Source organism: Panthera onca, chromosome C2, assembly GCF_046562875.1.
Source record: "Panthera onca isolate mPanOnc1 chromosome C2, mPanOnc1 haplotype 2, whole genome shotgun sequence".
NCBI lineage: Eukaryota > Metazoa > Chordata > Mammalia > Carnivora > Felidae > Panthera > Panthera onca.
The window spans coordinates 131,197,451-131,216,981 of NC_138347.1; the positions used below are offsets into that span (position 1 = coordinate 131,197,451).

The 19,531-nt window shown below is 43.4% G+C and overlaps 1 protein-coding gene across 2 annotated transcripts in view; it reads left to right on the forward strand.

Moving 5' to 3' along the window:
- Positions 1-19,531, forward strand: part of CPNE4 (copine 4) — a 493,123-nt gene that overhangs the window by 441,664 nt on the left and 31,928 nt on the right. For both annotated transcript variants that reach the window (XM_078432340.2, XM_060638666.3), the window contains exons 8-10: positions 4,669-4,767; positions 10,945-11,031; positions 14,307-14,366. In XM_078432340.2, the coding sequence (XP_078288466.1) occupies positions 4,669-4,767; positions 10,945-11,031; positions 14,307-14,366 (246 nt within the window). The remainder of the gene's footprint in view (positions 1-4,668; positions 4,768-10,944; positions 11,032-14,306; positions 14,367-19,531) is intronic.

Sequence of the window (19,531 nt, forward strand, 5' to 3'; positions counted from 1 at the left end):
GGGGATTAAATGAGTTGATATGTATGTTTTCATATATAAAATTAATTTATATAAACTGAGTGCTCAGAATAGTGCCTGGTACACAGTAAGCACTATATATGTTGCAATTATTATAATTTTCCATTTATGTGGTAGCTGTGAAATGAGGGACATGGAACACCTGGATTTTAGTCCCAGCCCTGCACTGGGTGAATGCACAGAAGCCACTTCACTTCTCTGCCATCATTTCCTCCTCTGTAAAATGAAGGAGTTGATTGGACTGTCTGTGGTACTCAGACATTGTAAGATTGCATGCTAAATTCCACTGAGAGATGCAGGGACTTGAGAAGACTTCTGGCTCATAGAGTCTCCAGCTGCTGATCTCTCACAGATCTGTCAAGGCTTCCTTATTGATTCACACCAAGAATCCTGCCTCTGTCTCGGTTTTTCTGCAGGGCAGTTGATCTGTTTACTTTGCACCAAGATGTGTTCCTCTGTCAGCCTCCTCGGAGCTGTCACAAGCCAGCTGCATGGCAGGGAGAGACGGAAAAAGTGTTTTTGTTTTTCTGCTTCACTGTCTTCCTTCCTTTAGGGTCCCTTCTGAAAAAGGTCAAAACAGAATTCTGTGTCTGCCATAATGAGACATGCTAGCCAATCGAAGAAGCAGGGCCCATGTCAGTGACAGGGCCTGCCCCGGGGAGGCCAGGATTAGAGTCCCGTCAAGCCTGACTCAGCCTCCAGTCCATGGGGCTTCAGTGGTCACTCCCTTTCTGCCCCTGACATATAGCACATTACAAACATCCTGAATGCTGTGGTTGGCAGGTGGGAGGGGACGGTAACTAACTAAAGTATGACAGGAAATCTAAGGGAGGGCAAAAAAAGAGTGACATGTGGTTTTTGCCTAAGATTATGTGGCAGACTGAAATTCTACATACATCCTCTCTTGCTTTTTCTGTATTATACTGTGACTAGGGAGGCAGGAAGGAGGGACTCCTACCTCTTTCGTCAAGGCAGAAGAGTGTTATAAAGGCTGCTTCCATTTCTTCTCGCTCATGTGCTTCTGCCCCCTTTGTCTTTTTATCTGCTCCTCCCCAGAGATAGAAGAATATCTGAGTGTCAGACTCAGGTGTCCCATGGTTGTATTTATGACCAGGCAATGTTATGAGCTTTAAAGACAGGGTCCCAAGAACTGCCCTTCTTTCTTTCTGTGTCCCGGACCATGTCATAAACGTCTAAGGAGGGAGGGACTGGCAAACAGGGAGAAGAACACCTGGTTGTAAGTAACTGCAGATCAACTGACTGTGTTCAACAACGTGATATTTATAATACACATTCTGAACGGATTTTTCCAAATGACTGACTCATTGATTGGTTCCCCTGGCCATTAGAATAAATGAGGTAGAACTTCATCCTACTTTGAATTAAAAAGGGAGTTCTCATCACTCCTAACAAACATTGCATTGCTTATCATTTCCATCAGAAAGAGCTAAGCCTTTCATTGACATAGGTTATTTTGCAACCTATACAGCTCCAAATAATCTTAGCATCTCCAAGGGAGAAGAAAACTCAAAAGAACATCCCACCCAGTCCTCTATAACATTCTCCACTTGGCTTTCTCTACCACGTTTTTGGGGAATAGTTTCTTCTTGAACATTTCCAGTAATAAAACACTCACTCTTACACAGATGACTATTTCTGGACAGGTATAATTCTTTGTTACTTCCTTGTAACTTCCTCACCACTTCTTCCCCGCTTTTGGAGTCAAAGTAAATTGAAATACCTTTTCCTATGACAGCGCTTTAAATGGTTCTCAGACTAGGTTATGCTGTAATGATCTCAGTGGCTGAAAACAGCACCGAATCCTTTCATGTAGACACAAATGTCCATCCTGGATCATCTGGGGACTCTGTTGCACATTTCCCTCACTTAGAGACTAAGGTTAAGATAACAGATACTATTAGTAGTTTACTTTTAGCATCTACCAATTGAGTAAACATGCAATGACCGAAAAGTTAGTGTAACTTGAGTAATGGTTTCAACTGAATTTTAATTGTTATTCTCCAACTTCCTGGGATTGAAGTTTCTTTCAAAACCGAAATAGGATATCTTGAGTTCTAACTCCATGTACTCCAGAAGTTGATAACCTCCCCAGTGTTTCTGTGGGGTTCCATTCCTTGGAGTTATCTGTCTGACTCTCCCTCCACAGCCCTTCTCCCCCAAGTTCTCAATCCCTGTGGGCCATATCACACTGCAGTCTGGTCTGCTTGTCCCAAAACATGGACACAGCCCCTCTCCTTTATTCTCCAAGTCACCACCAGAAAATGCTATAATGGGTGGCAGATTTACTACAGTCTTAAGGATAACAGGGAAGAGGAAGTAGAGAGGGCACCTGACTAGTAGAAGAGGAAGTAGACAGGGTCAAATGACTTGACCTTTGAAAATTAGACCTCACAGTTTCCAAAGTTCCTTACCTGTCTCCTACTTTCCCCAACCCCAATGTCAGGCCCATCTTCAGCTCTCTGATGAATCCTTGCCTAATTTCTTCTCAACCCACACCGCTGGGCCCCATGTCTATGTCTCTAGTTACAAAGGGAAAATTCAACTTGACATTACTTTATTCAGCAGAGCAGTTGAGCTCCCTTTGTCTTAACCTCTACCATTTTGATTTATTCTAATACAATCTCCTTCATAACAAGGACTTCTTAATATGTTTTACAAGTGAAAGAATTATCTACCATAGCCTCCACATTAAAAGAGAAAGCAAAAGTTGAGAAATTAGTTTTTCTTTAAGATGCCTCAAAAAAATTTGTCGCAAATGCTTTTTATTCCAACCAACTTCATATTAAAGAAAATTTGAAATGTTGTATGCATGGATTGTAAAGGGTGAATTTGGGGATATCCAGGAAGTCAGATCATGAAAGTCCTTAGAAGACCTGTTAGCTTATATGCATTTTTTTATTTTAAGCAGGAAATTAGCCTGATTGGTGGATTAGCATTGGGGGGTTGGGGGTGGGGAACATAAGAGAGAGGGCAAGGAGACCAGCCAGTGCTGGAGTCCAGCCATAGGGGACGGAATGCACAGGAGTTGGTGTGGGAGCCAGGACTAGGCGAGGTATCAGGAATGACACTCAGTTTTCTCTTTGTAGCAACTGGTTGAGTGTTGGCACAATTCACCATGACAGAAAATAAATGAGCAAGAATCAATGGGCGGGGGGATTATGTTTCTTTTTGGACACAATTCATTTTAGGTCTGAGGCATCCCACAGATCAGAGAAAGGAGTTAAGTCAGGTTTTTCAGGCAGGACTGGCCAGAGAGGTCTGCATCCTGAGGAAGGAACAGGTTGCCTCTTAGAACCCCAATATTCCAGGGGAAACTTTGGAGTAAAAGATCCCTTTTGCTGCCTTCATCTTATTCGAGGTCTGGGACTTCCTTGGTGCAAATCACTAGCTTAATATATGGAAGTGACATCTACAGCGCTTGAGACTGAGACCTTATTCCACAACCTGCACCCTGGAAAAAATGGAGAATTCCTTCTTTACCTATGTATGTGTAACCAAACAGAGGGAGGGCTATTGATTTAATCTGAGTCACTCTACAGAGTGTTGCTTGGGGGCCCAGAATTTAACCTCAATATTGCTTGAAAGAGCCTTCTTGTAGAAGTGAGTGTCTCATTGTGATGGATGCCTGACATTTACCAGTGTGACTTACCTGTCACTGTTTTCCACCCATTTTTCATATGGGTACAGTTAAAAGATTTCACTTGTTTGCCTTCTTATGCAGCATTATTAGCATCATGCTTTTGCCTTCAGAAAAAAAATGGAAAAAGAAAATGTGATTAGTATTGTCCCATTCAAATCATTAAACCTAAACTGCCATCGTAGAAGCTACAGACATGGAGTCAGGCATCAGTTTCCAGCTCTAGACCAGGGAGGCTCTCTGCTATGGGGGAGAACACTGGAATTGGAGTTAGGACATCTGCCTTCCCATCCCAGATTTCCATTCACTAGATAGTCCTTCAGTGAGTCACTCATATACTTTTGGTCCTGTTAGTCTTATCTAAAAAATGGGCAAATTATTAGTCACTGATGAATCACAGGGCTGCTTTGAGATTGTAGTGGCAAGACTAAGTAAAGACTCTAGAAACCACTGGGAGTGAAATCTTGCCATTTGCAACAGCATAGATGGATCTACAGAGCATAATGCTAAGTGAAAGAAGGCAGGAAAGAAAAATGCATATGATTTCACCCATATGTGGAATTTAAGAAACAAAACAAATGAACAGAGGGGGAAATGAGAGAGACAAAGCAAGAAAGAGACTCTTAATGATAGAGAACAAACTGATCATTGCTGGGGAGCTGGGTGGGGGGATGGGTGAAATAGGTGAAGGGGATTAAGAGCACACTTATCACGATGAGCACTGAATGATGTATAGCATTGTTGAAATCACTATATTGTACACCTGAAACTAATATAACACTGTATGTTAACTACACACTGGAATTAAAAATTAAAAAATTAAAAAAAAAGACTATAGAAACCAAAGGGATACTACATCCAAAATGCCACAATCTAAGAGTGCTGGGCTTTTGGCATCTCTCATCAGTTCTTCCTCATAAAGTTCACACTGCCTTCAGCTACTGTGGATGCATTCTTAATTTTTTTTAAAAGATACTTCCTTTCTCTTGCAGTGCATAGTATGGGACTGGGACTCCAATGGCAAACATGACTTCATTGGAGAATTCACCTCGACATTCAAAGAGATGAGAGGAGCAATGGAAGGGAAACAGGTAGGTGGTAAACCACGCATGCTATTTCCCCACACACTTCTCTCATGATGCATCCTTAGCACCCTCTATACATGGAACAGCAGGAGGGGAGACCTCAATACTTGATTAAATGTGACAAGTAGGGAGCATGGGGGTATTTGAGTACCTAGAGTCTAGTACTAGCCCCACCCAAAGCAACCAGTGTGACCTTGGACAAGACACTGCCTCTGTGTGGTACAGTTTCTCCATCAATAAAACCGAGGGGTCAGATGAGAATGTTTCTCATTTCCCTTAGCTGTATAGCCTGCGACAAGTGACTCAGTTTTCTCTGTGCCTCAGTTGTCTCACTTAAAAAATGAGGGTGGTAATTGTACCTACCTAATAGAATTTTGTGAAGATTAAACGAGATAATCCATGGTATTCACTTAGCAGAGTGCCTGGCATGCAGCTAGTACTTCCAAAATATCTGCTTCTAGTAGTACTATTCTTTCCATGACTTGGTGGCATTCAGTGCACATTAGTGCTTTGGAAAAGTTATTAGATTCTTCCAAATTTTCATTATGGACACTAGATTTTCATTTGGCTTCTCCATTTCACTCTCACACACTGGATACCAAGACACATACCCAAACACTGCCATATACCATAGAGGCACATAGGGATTTCATTGCACCAGACACAAAGCTAAACTTCCTCTGCATTTCTCTCAGACACACATGCATTCACATATCAATAAATTGATCAGTCAGTTGCTGTCATCTGGACCCTAACCATGGAACTGCTGTTCTCACCTGTTCAGTGTTCACCTGCCCAATTTCCAGCTACAAAACCTGTATCTCTTTGCCTGAGGGCTTTGTCTGGTGACTGTGGCCCATTCATCCCAGGCCCACAGGAGGCTGAGGTATGAGGGGAGGTGTAGCTCCTTCTAGGGAGTGGCCCTCAACAAATAATTCATGGGGGAAAAGGGAGTATAAATACCCAGCTGTCTTGCCCCACAGGTGGCAGAACTCGGAGTGCGTGTTCTATGCAGCTTCCCAGGGTTCCCCAGCGGGAATAGGCCCTGGTGGCCACAGTGGTAACTGACCCGCACATCTTTTTGGCAGCCTCCGCACCTCAATTCCCTACTCCTCGATTGGTACTTTCTGGTATTACCTCCCAAGTGAACCATTTACACTTAAATCCTTGCCTCTGGGGCACTCAAACCAAAATACCTGACATTCTTACTCTGAGACCCACTGTCCCCATGGAGCAGAAAAGAGTGACAGCTGACCATTCAGTGGCTTTGAGAAAGGTCTTTTCCCTAGAGATAAGATCCTATACCCGGCCTGGTCAGAGGTGCTGATTACAGAAATGTCACAACTCATTTTTCCAGTCTCTTCTTTCAGATATAAGGTCAAGATATACCTAGACTGGATGGGAATAAACTAACATGCTTGAGAATGGAAGCTTAATCTAAATCGGACCGTTTGTTGAGTACTTACATTTGGTCTAGAAAATCAAGGGCAACTTTTTTCATAACTCCCACAAAACCTGGTGTATATGCTCTATTAAATATCCAGTATTGCAAGCAACTTGTGAAACATGCAGAGATCTTCCCCACGAGCAGGCACGCAGAGTTTCAGGGCCATAGTCAAAATCACACTAAATTATAAGTGCGTCACACCCAGGATAACAAGGAAGATAGCCAGAGAAGTTGTTGCTCTGTTGAACCAGGCCCCACTGTGCTAATAAATCAATGAGTTATCAATACCACCTACTAGAGTTCTAAAAATTTTAATAAAGTTGTACCTTATTCTCCTCTACAAGTAGAAATAGCCAAATCAATAAATGTGAGAAACATGTCGTCTTTAGGCTCCTAAGAGGGTGTTAAAAGTAAAATTATAGCACATATTATCATTGAAAACCACCAAAGTCTGATGCTTTCAAACAAACAGAAATGAATCCTCAAGTCCCACTGAGGAAATGGATCATATGATATGGCACTTTTCTGTATCACCAGAAAGATTTTATTTGGTCCCATCACTCAGCCCCATTTGGGTGCATTTACACTGTGGGAAATGTTCTCTTATTTACTAATTCTACTAATATTTATAAGGAACACCTACTAAGCGCCAAGCTCTAGGTGTGTCATGACTGTGCATCAGAGTACAATATAGACATGAATCAAACAAAAAATAAAAATGTTATTACAGCTTGTGACAAATGCTGTTAAAAACTGAACCAATTCAGTATAAAGGTATGGTATTGGAAAGATAATCTGAAATGGCAGCATTTAAGCTGAGGTCCCTTAAAGATGAAAAAAGCCAACCATGTAACAAGCAAGAGAAAAGCATAAAGGCCAAGGGAATCTTACATTAGTCCTGAATGAGGAAAGAGCTTGGTGTGATTAAAGATGTGGAAAGAGACTAGTGTATCTGGAGCAGAGAGCATGCACGGGATGTGGTCAAAGACAGAAGCAAGGGCCAGGAAAAGCACATTCTAATATCTCAAAGAAAAGAGTTTCAATTTTCCTCTAACTGAAAAAGAGACAGCTTTGTGCTCTCCAGGACAGGAGCCATGAGCTACATGTATTTTAGCCTCACTTTTAATTAATTAAAAATTTGAGTTTCAATTTCAATTCCTGAGTTACATTAGCCACACTCCAAGTACCCCATCACTTCCTATGGCTAGTGGCTTCAATGTTGGTTGGTGCAAATATAGAATATTTCCATCATTGCAGAAAGTTCTACTGGACAGTGGTGCAAAGGAGTCCAAGCTAGAGAATGACATGATGGGTTTTAACTTTTTTAAAAGATTATTCTGGCTACTGTGTACATAATCCATTGTAGAGAGAAGACAGTGAAGCAGATCTGTCAGAAGGCAAGACAAGAGGTAATAATGACTTAGGCTAACAAAGTGGTAATGGAGATGGAGAGAAGTAGAGTGATTTAAGATGGATTTTGGAGACAGGGGCTAAGACATGTTGAGGGTTTGGATATGAGGGGGATAGATGGGTAAATGTGGGTACCATTTCCTGAGTAAGGAAGTCTTGTTTCAGGGAGGTCCAGTTGTGTGGAAAGTTCAAGAATGGGGTTCGGGAAACTGGCACTCAGGGGAGAGGCCTACCTGGAGATGTATTTTGGAGCCGTCAGTAAACAGAAGTGGTTGATGTTAAGAGAATGGAGGATAGGGAGACAGATAGAGGAGGGTTGAACCCTGAGGAACCTCAGTAAGTAGAAACAGAGACAAAAAGAGGACACATCATCCTCTTTTAAGCTCCTTCCTTATGAGAGTCATGGTTCTGCAGGTACAGGGTAAATTCTTGATTAACTTGGATGAATTCTTGGGTGGCCTTCATGAACAGCCTTAGTCTGAGGTGGCCAAAAGGGAGACTTGCAAGAAGAACAAATAGGAGAGTCCCTCCAAGATCCTCCCCGTGGAAACCTGCATTAATAGGCCAGGCTTTGGAGCGGGACTGACAGGTACCAATCCCAGCTCTACCAGTTGCCACCCATATGATCTGAGCCTCATCTTTAGTCTACAAAAGTGGGTTGTAGGGAGAGTTAAGTGGGATTGTAGATGTAAGGCACATACCCCATAGTTACTTGAAAACTTTATCCCAAGACAGATGCAAACTACTTACACCTGGTTCATCAGCATCCCGTTCCCACCCAACAGGCATGAAAGCCCCAAGTGCCTGCAGGCTCCGACTCAGCTTCCTTGGAACCCTTGTCTGGCTGCACCAACCCATCCTCCACTACTGGTCTGCCTTAGCCTGAGAAATGAGTGCACTTTCCATGGATTATCATTACAATTCTTTTTTTTTAATTTTTTAATGTTTATTTGAGAGTAAAAGAGAGAGAGAGAGAACAGGGGAGAGGCAGATAGAGAGGGAGATACAGAATCTGAAACAGGTTCCAGGCTCTGAGCTGTCAGCAGGGAGTCTGATGTGGGGCTCAAACCCACATACTGCAAGATCATGACCTGAGCCAAAGTCGGACCCTTAACCAACTGAGCCACCCAGGCGCCCCTATCATTATAATTCTTAATATAATTCGAAATCTAACTCATTCAAAGTTTCATTTGTTATGTCCTGCTTTGTTGAAGAAATTGAGGTTAATGGGAATGATTGAAAACGACAAAGGAACCATCACAGCCTCACTTTCTAACTGTTACGGTAAATCCCCACACTACTTGTTCATACTGTGACATTAGAGGAAGATTTGGGGGAAAGGCAATTTCAGTTTTGATGGGTTTGGGAGGGGCTTGGGGTGCTTTGTCTGAAAACACTAAATCTGCTTTGAGACAAGCTAGAATTCTTGCTTATCAAGAGCTTGCCACATGGAGAGCAGATTAGAAGAGAACCGAAGAGAGGGAAGAAAGACAACCATCATGATGGTGGAAAGATTAGGCCTTTGAAACAAAACGGTTGGAGATGTCCTGATTTCAGCTTCAGTTTGACTCTTCTCTCTTCCTCTCTTCCTCTCACCCTCTCTTCCTCTCACCCTCCCTCCCTTCCTTCCTTTCTCTTTTTATTTCCTTCCTTTTATGGAAGGAGTTTTAGAGAGCCCTTAGCCAGTACAAGATTCCTTTCTTCCTAACTCTTACATGGTTGCCCAGTCCCTACTGGAACTTCCCCAGTGTTGAGAAACTACTGTTCTCAGTTATCTGTTGCTGAGGAACAAATTAGCCCAAAACTTCCCGGCAGAAAACAATGATCATTATTTACTCACAATTGTTGGCAATTTAGGCTGAGTTCACCTGGGGCAGCTCCTCACCACTCTACATGATGTCAGCTGAACTCACTCATGCATCTGTGCCTCCGCAGCTGGGATGGCCGAGACGTTTCTCATGTACTCTTTTATTCTCCAGGAGAGCAGCCTAAACTTTTTTACATGGTGGTAAAAACCTTCCAGCAGCAAGAGGATGGCAGGCCCCAATGCCCAGACACTTTTTAATCCTCTGCTCATACCACTTTTGCTAATGTCCCATTGGCCAAAACAAGTCCCATGACTAACCTCACCGTCATTGTGGGAGGGAACTGCACGAATACACAGACACTGAGAGGAATGGGCCACTGGGAGCCAATGCTGCTTCAGTCTACCCCACTCACATCTGCCTGAGAAACTGCTTTATTTTCAGGGGGGCCTGGGTGGCTCAATCACTTTAACGTCGGACTCTTAATTTTGGCTCAGGTGGTGATATCACGGTTCGTGAGATCGAGCACTGCATTGGCCTCTGTGTCACAATGCAGAGCTTGCTTGGGATTCTCTCTCTCTTTCTCTCTCAAAATAAATAAATAAACTTTAAAATTTTTTTAAAAAGAAAGAAATTGCTTTACTTTCAGATACCGCTAATTGTCAGAGAGTGAAAATTGGTCTCCTGAGTGGAAATCCAAGGATCCAGCTCCCACAGAATGGTGGGCAAGAGTTTTCAGTGGCTCTTGGATGTTTGGCTTGAAGTTGATTTTGTCACATGAAGTCTCCTGTAGGCTTGAAAGGTTGATATCTGTTCTCCTAAGGCCCCCCTTAGCTCCCAGCTACCTCCTCAGTTTCCAGCCACTCCTGCAGCTCTGATACTATCCCTCAGAGAAGCCCCTTTGGAGATCTGTTGTGTCCCTGGTGTGATATGCATCACTCCATTATTTTAGTTCTCAGGGAAGTTCTGTGCAAACTCATCATTATCCCCACTAATTTCCTATAGTCAGCACTCACTGTCTCTCAGTTTTCTGACCTTTTAAGCTAATTCCCACGCACTAAGACTCAACAGCGTGTTACTCAACGGTGTGTCTACAGATGTTTCCTTCCCTCTGGTGCTTGATTTGATCCTATTAATAGGAAGCATTTATAAGTACCAGGCACTTTTTTAAATGTGTTATGTGGATTAATTATTAAATCATCACAATAATCCTATGAGATAGATACAATTACCAGCTCCATTTTACAGAGGAGATATCCAAGGCATAGAGGAGCCAAGTAACTTGCCAAGGGTCGCACAGCTGGAAGTGGAGGGACCAGGACTGGAACCAGGCAGCCTTATATCAGAGTCTCACTCAGCCACGCCTCCTTAACCACCCTCCCTCAGAATGCAAGGGTTATCCCGCAGAAACCATTTGTCAGCCCTCAGATCCATGTGCCGTAGCACCTGGGGGCTTGGCTTCATGGAATGACTCCACTTCTTCCTAAGCAGGCTCTCTTGCTGTGGCCCCTCTTGTTGCAGGTGCAGTGGGAGTGCATCAACCCCAAGTACAAAGCCAAGAAGAAGAACTATAAGAACTCAGGCATTGTGATTTTGAATCAGTGCAAGGTACGTACATAGCCCTTCTCTTTCAGGAGTATGAAGCTAGGGCTGTCTGGGAGGAAGAGCTCAGACTGTGTGGCTGGAGGGACAAACTGTCAAGGAGGTGTAGTGTTTTTTGTAATAAAAAACATAAAGTCCATGTTATAATGGATTTGGAGTGAAAAACATAAGTGTGGGTGGTCTTGGAGCTGTGGTGGCCCACTGCCACCATCCCTTCTGCAAAGACAGTCATACCCTCAAAGATGGGGAGTCCTGGTCACATGTCAGGCTCTTCTCTGTCCTGACAGCACCAGAGGGAGATCCCCCAAAAGGGGAAGACAACATTTCCAGAGCTCCTGCTATGCACCTGTCACAGTGTTCAGTGCTTTATATGTGGTGCCTCACCCATACCGAAAGGGTATTGTGAAAACAAAGCAATGGAGAAAGATTAGAAGGCCTAGAAATTCCTCCCAGAAGGGCTCTAACTTCACAGAAAATCCCACATGCTAGTAATCAAATCTCTTAAATCACATCTGAAAATAATTCTGGCATTGGTTGAGTACTTACTATGTGAGAGTAACTATGATGAATTCTGTTTAACTTGTATCATAATGCTGAGATTTCTGCTGTCAACTGAGATCATGTAACTAGTCACACACATGGTAAGTTTAAGAGCTGAGATTTTAATCTATGCATGTCTAACTCCACCATATACAACTTGAATGCCATCTAGTTTCTCTCTGTGTATGTCAGCTTCCTTTTCCCAGATTGGCTTCTCCCTGGCTGCCAGGAGCTGTGGGAGCACATCCTCTCATAGCAAGAGCAATAGTAGAGGAAAGACTGATATGCCCACCCCTTGAACCAATCAGTGTATTAAGATTGGCCATCTAGGATCATTGTATTAATCATGTCTTTTATTTTCTATACTTTTTTGATGCATTAACATCTCTGGGCCTTGTGGGCTGGGTAGGAACTTCTCCCAGGGTTAGCTAATTCCTATAGATAGCCAACAACTTGCTTGTGAGCCTGCCTTTGATATGCAGACTAACCAATCCAGAGCCCATACCCCCAACCACCTCCTTTATCAAGCTTACACACACACACACACACACACACACACACACACACACACACACACACTATTCCTCTGTCCCTATATCTCCCTGGGTCCAGGCTTTACATAATTAGAGACCACCCCTATAGCCCAGAGTCACCAAAAGTATCCAAACTCTCCAATCCTAAACCAGTTTAACTGCTTACCATACCCCACTCATTCCTTCCCACAATAAAACACAATAAAGACTTCCACCCACACTTTCCTCTCAATCTTTCTGCCTTCTGACTGACCCTAGTGCTTTCCCATGTGGCCCCTGAGTGGCATGACATGCCTCCTACCCTTTGGGGAACTCTGGGTAATAAACTCTTCTTTGAAAGGCAGTTGTCTCTGGTCATCTCCCCTATCTATACAAATCAAATCCCAGGCACATTCAAAACATCCCTGTGCCCAGGGAAGCAGGAGAAAAGATGTGGATGAACCACTTCGGTGGTTGTCAGTCTCCTTAAGGTGCCTGTGATAAGTCTGTTTTGATTCTCCATGAATTGATCTTACAGTTTAGTGCTTAGGGGCCAATATTATTCAACTCGTTCCCAAGTTCTTATTTCCTGGGTACATAGACAATAGTAGGGTGTCCCAACCATCAAGCAAAGCATTGCCACAGGGAGCCAGGAGCAGGCACTATTCAGGGGGCCAAGTGAACACCAGCCCTGAAAAAAGTCTGCCAAGAGATGTGTGCCACCTAGAGGTGGTACCTGGAGACACCAACACGAGATCTTGTGGGTCAGTCTCTGAGAAGCTGCCCTGAGCATCAGATGAAATCTGAAAATTGAGGGTCAAAAATCACAGTTACTCACTGTCCAGGTTAAAGTGGCCAGATGACGAACTTCATGACTGTGGGTATCATGTCTGTTTTTCTCATCACTATATCCCTAGCATCTAGTGCATAGTGGGGACTTTGTTAAATAAAATTTAAAAATTTATTGTTAAATAAATAAATGGATGAATATCACCAACGGTCAAGAAGCAGAATCATAAGGAAGCAGAAATGAAGACCAAAAATTGGTATGGCACATGAGAACACTGATAATCATGGTTGGGCAAAAAACAGAGACTATGCTGACTTCCAGCACAGAGGTCCAAAGGATGGACTATGCAGTCCATTTGCCACCATTTGAGTCCCACCTCCACCTTCTACTAGATAGGTGATCTTAGCCTCAACTTCCTCCTCCACAAAAATGGCACAGTAGAAATAATAGCTCCACCTTTACAGGGCTGTCCCAAGAAGAACTAAATAAAATTATGGATGTTAAGTCCCTGACTTAGAGTTAGTCATTGCTGATCATGGCATGGCAGGAATCTAATGAATGGGAAACGGCCAGTAAAGGCCTTCTCAGGTAATTGCAATCCTGAAGCAGCCAACCTAGATTACTTGTGGTATTAAGAATGTTACCAGGACTGGAACTTAGACTGGGGAGCAAGAGTGAAGCCTAGTATGAGACTTTATTAATTCCGAAACAGTGGTGTCCCTTGAAAATATAGTGTTAGCTCTCCCTGGAGGCATGCATGACCCAAAAGAGGGGAGCAGGGCATGAATAGCTGCAGCCCTCACAGGGCCATCTGAATTAGGCATTGCTTTCTTTCTCTCCTATAAAATCAAAATTGGAGCAATTAAGCATCTGACTCTTGGTTTCAGCTCAGGTCATGATCTCATGGTTTCCTGGGTTTGAGCCCCACGGTAGGCTGATGCAGAGCCTGCTTGGGATTCTCTCTCTCCCTCTCTATCTGTCTCACCCCCAGTTATGCTGTCTCTGTCTCCCTCGAAAATAAATAAACTTAAAAAAAATAAAATCGGGGTGCCTGGGTGGCTCAGTCGGTTAAGCGTCCGACTTCAGCTCAGGTCATGATCTCACAGTTTGTGGGTTCGAGCCCCACATCGGGCTCTGTGCTGACAACTCGGAGCCTGGAGCCTGCTTCAGATTCTGTGTCTCCCTCTTTCTCTGTTCCTCCCCTGCTCTCACTCTGTCTCTCTCTCGCGCTCTCTCTCAAATAAATGCAGATTTTTAAAAAATATATATTTTTAAAAAAATGAAATCAAATCAAAATCAACTGACCTATCTCTTCCCCACAGATGTCTTTCTGCTCTTTCTTTTAGGTTAGCAGTCTAATGCCAAAGACTAAGCTTCCACTCCATAAGGAAATAGATCATGCTGTTACTAAAACGATTTCCTCTCCTCCTCCAATGCAGATCCACAAGATGCATTCTTTCTTGGACTATATCATGGGCGGCTGCCAAATCCAGTTTACAGTAAGTTGTTTCCACATTTGTTCATATTCATGGAGCAAGGTGTGGGGCATGGTGGAGGGTTGTGGGAATGTGGAGACAAAAATTTATTAAAACCTTTGGTCAGTTTTTTCAGGTCTCATTGCTGAAATATTGTATGATATAATTTTTTTTTCTTTTCTTTCTTTTGATATAATTTTTTAAAAGTGAGTTCATACTTCTGTTTTCTCCAGTGACTATGGCTGTCAGGAAGTCATATCAGAAAAGTCATGCCACTCAACCTCAGGTGGTTTGGGAACCCTCCTCATGCTTCCCATTCTTTCAGTAACTGCATGAGGCATGGGGCAGTGGGCATATTGCCAGATCCCATTACCTGGTGAGTAGGAATTGGAAGGAAGTAAGCCACTCTGGTAAATCCCACTGACCCAAGGCAGTTGCAGCCCAAAGACCAGCACCAACGCCATGCCCAAGGGTCGGTGCCACGAGTAAGCCATCCAAATGGTTCATCAGGCAATGAAAAGGTGAATTCCAAAAGATTGGAGAATTAGGCTTTCAAAGTTGAGAAACAGAGTGTCTAGACTCAGTGGGTAGATCAGGGATCATTTCCTAAATATAATCTGTGAACCCATAGGATTTATACACTCCAATGATTTGAGTGGGTAGGCTGGGTCTCTTTAAGGTGCCTGGTAGGCCAAGCTTATGAATCCATCTGCCCTTGAATAACTTACTTTCAGTGGCCTAATATTCAAAACCCTCCCAGGTTTGGACAGATGTGACCTCCAGAAAGAGGATCCCAGATGGCAAGGATAGATCTGCTAAAACCTATGGGAAAGCAACATGGCAAACAAGAGAACAACAATCTGAACAGCTTCTGCTCCCCGTCTTGCAGATGTGTACTCGTGAAGGTCAGCCCTGTTTAGCTCCCTTGACTGGATCAGTCATGTGAGAAAAGCAAGGCAGATGGGTTTAAATTTTTTGTCCAGGTTTAAGCCCAAGAGAGTAGACAGGACCAGTGTATTTCTGGGACGGGGACGGCAGTACTCATAGGACTAAAAGGAGCTGCAAGGGGTTGAGAAAAGTGGTAGTTTTATAGACTGACCTCTCCTTAGCTAGAAGCCTATCCTCTAATCTCAGAAGGGTCTGCCTATATCTTCTCTAAACTTGGGGCATGGTTCACTTACTCCTGAATAGGTATGGGTTAATTATAGAATTTGGTCATTTCTTTAGAGTCTAAGGCACACCCACCCAGCCCTCCTGCATGCATACTGGCACGTACAGAAAGTAGCAAACATGTTCATCGTGAGCACACACATGTAACTCCAGCTGTCCTATGGGTTCACTGTCGCACTGATGTATACACATAGAGGTAGAGGAGCCAGCAATGTCATATAGGAGAGCTCCTGGAAATAGTGTCCCACAGTCTTAGGCAAAGGAGCAATTCAGGAAACTATTTATAGGTTTTCAAGGGAGAGCACTATTGATTTGGTTTGGAGTCTATAGATTCCATGCACTCGAACAACTCTATTCAACCTTCAGGGGCTTGCTCTGCCCTTGGAGTTGTGCTGCAAAGAACCAGCCCCCATGAACACCAGAAGTTTATCCCCACAGGGTCCCTAGCTCCACAACCTGGGTCCACGTGGCTTGTCTGACCCAGGCTGGCCCTCCCCTCCTTTCTCACCCCTGCTGATCCTCCCCAGCTGAGGAGGTACCACCTTAATGTACATACCACTACTCCTCAGCTCCAGTTCCTTCTCCCTCCCTTAGCATTTCAGTCTTCCTGAAACTCTTTGAATTGTCCTTTTATTAAGCTCTCCTGGATCATCCCTTCTGAGTGGGCCATTTGTTTCCCGTTAAGACCCTGACCAGTACACTTTATAAACAGGGGCTGAGAGAAAGCTTTTGCACTTTCCACAGATGCCTGGTGCTTTTGACTCTACCTTAAGAATGTCAAAAGTAGAGCATCTTCCCCTTCAGGTGCCAGGCTGATGTGTATTAGGTACTTTTATTGAATTACAATGGATCAAACCCTAACCTTAAAGGAGAGGGAAGGATGAGGAAAAACAAGAAACCCGATGAATAAGTATGATACTAGTTTTGGCTTCAAAAAGCATCCTATGAACTTAAATGTTTACACGTCCATATAGCCTAATGATAAATACCAAAACCTTATTTGGGTTAATATGCATAAACGGGGTATATTTAGGGGAGTATTGGAGAAGTGGTTTGGATTAAGAATTTGAAGGGCAAGGGCTCCTGGGTGGCTCAGTTGGTTGAGTGGCCGACTCTTGATTTTAGCTCAGGTCATGATCTCACGGTTTGTGGGATCGAGTCCTGTGTCAGGCTCTACATTGACAACGCGGAACCTGCTTGGGATCCTCTCTCTCCCTCTCTCACTGCCCCTCTACCTCGCTTGCACTCTCGCTCTCAAAATAAATGAATAAAGTTTTTTAAAAAAGAATTTGAAGGGCTTTTAATTTTGAAGTAATATGGTGGATAAGGGAATGTTCAGAAGAATCTTGAGCAGGACATTGAAGAAGCTGGGCACATGCTTTAGGGAACCAAATCTGGGAGTGTTTGGTGGAAGGCATTGAAGGTGGTGAGGAAATTATGAAAGAGACGCAAGCAGAGGGGTGCCTAGGTGGCTCAGTCAGTTAAGCGGCTGACTTCCACTTTGGCTGAGGTCATGATCTCGCAGTTTGTGTGTTTGGCCCCAGTCCAGCTCTGTACTTACAGCTCGGAGCCTGGAACCTGTTTCGGATTCTGTCTCCCTCTCTCTGTCTCTCTGCTCTTCCCCCACTTGTGCATGCTCTCTCTCTCTCTCTCTCTGTCTCTCTCTTTCTCTCTCTGTCAAAAATAAATAAATAAAGAGATGAAGCAAGAAGAGATTAACCATCCTGAGGACAAGTAAGAAGAGGCTAAATTAGCAGGACAGCAGTTAAGAGAGGCACTGTGGAAAGAGAGTCCCATAAGCCTTGGCCTATGATTGATCCAATGAAGAGACAGAAGGCAAGGGAGGATGATGAGTCCAGAGGACTCAGATCTTTTGTGCCTGACTGACAAAGCATGGTGATCCTATTCACGGCAATATGGAAATCAAGAGGAGCCGCCGACGAGATGATGAATTTTATTTTGGACATGATAGAGGTACTTTCAGGCCTCTCAGTGTCGAGATGGCACTTATAAATATGGTCCTAGGTTTCAGGAAAGAAGTAGAAGCTGCACACATATGGGTCTGGATGAGATGGCCAGAGAGAAGAAAAGAGAAAAGGCGTCTCAGGGAATTATAGAAGATCTCCGTCAGGCAGCAAGGAGAAGAAGGGAAACCCATAGGAGGAGAAATGCCAGAGGAAAAGGTCCAGGACGGGGCAGTAACCCAAATGACCAGAAAGAAAATATTAAAAGATCAAGGGCAATAATCCCATATGCAAGAAGGTGAAGAATAAAAAACTGGATCATGTGATGAAGAGACACATATCACCTTTTGAAAGAGCAATTTCAGCAGTATGAGACAGGGAGACCCAGAAGTTAAGGTCTAAACAGAAGGTAAAAGAACTGTTCATTCAAGAAGGTTGGCAACAAAAGGCCATATTTCATTCTTTCTCATTGCCAAGTAGTATTCCATTGTGTATATAAACCACAATTTCTTTATCCATTCATCAGATGATGGACATTTAGGCTCTTTCCATAACTTGGCTATTGTTGAAAGCGCTGCTATAACCATATGTTTTCACTCTGATGTGGATCCTGAGAAACTTAAGACCATGGGGGAGGGGGAAAAAAGTTAGAGAGGGAGGGAGCCAAACCATAAGAGACTCTTAAAAAACTGAGGATAAACTGAGGGTTGATGGGGGGTGGGAGGGAGGGGAAGGTGGGCGATGGGCATTGAGGAGGGCACCTGTTGGGATGAGCACTGGGTGTTGTATGGAAACCACTTTGACAATAAATTTCATATAAAAAAAAAAGAAGTTTGGCAAGATGGGGCAAGAGGGGAAAAGGATGATAGCAACTTGAGTATCAAAATAGGGGAGGTTTCAGGCTAGAATCTGACCATAAGCAGAGGAGAAGCCTCAGTGGAGTGAACGAGATTAACAATGCCAAAAAGAGCCCTAGTCAATGATTCTTTTTTGGTCAGCGGCACCACTTGAGAATCTGATACACAATCCATATCCTCTCCCTGGAAAATGCACACACCCGATTTTGCATGCAATTTCAGGAGGTCAAGGGCGCCCTTGAGGACATTCCATCTCCTCATGCAAATCCTCAGGTCATAAGACCTGGAGGGCAACCGTCAGAGGGCAGACTTGGAGGAGGTGAATGGAGATGGAACAGACTAGGGGGCAGGGGTGGGAGCGGCAGGAGGAGTTCACTGTGTTTGGCACATGGCAAAGCAGCCAGAAATAAAATTAGATACTAGAATTTCACACACAAAACACAAAATTATAGACAGCACAGAAGAGACAGGCACCATAAGGTGTTTGGAAAGAAAATGGTAGAAGAGTTCACCATTTCCTTTGAAAGTTATTGCTTTCCCAGATGCATAAAGATGCACTTTGTAAAACAGATTTTCAGGGATAAGCTGTATGTAAAGTACAGCACTCATTTAGATGGATTATGATAAAGTCATTTTATTTGTTTTTTCTTAAATATGAAATTTATTGTCAAATTAGTTTCCATACAACACCCAGTGCTCATCCCAACAGGTGCCCTCCTCAATGCCCATCGCCCACTTTCCCTCCCTCCCATCCCCCATCAACCCTCAGTTTATTCTCAGTTTTTAAGAGTCTCTTATGGTTTGGCTCCCTCCCTCTCTAACTTTTTTTTCCCTTCCCCTCCGCCTTGGTCTTCTGTTAAGTTTCTCAGGATCCTCATAGGAGTGAAAACATATGGTATCTGTCTTTCTCTGTATGACTTATTTCACTTAGCATAACACTCTCCAGTTCCATCCACGTTGCTACAAAAGGCCATATTTCATTGTTTCTCATTGCCACGTAGTATTCCATTGTGTATATAAACCACAATTTCTTTATCCATTCATCAATTGATGGACATTTAGGCTCTTTCCATAATTTGGCTATTGTTGAAAGTGCTGCTATAAACATTGGGGTACAAGTGCCCTATGATAAAGTCATTTTAAATGATTATAATGATTGATGATAACATAAGGACATGTTTATGCCATAACATTAAGT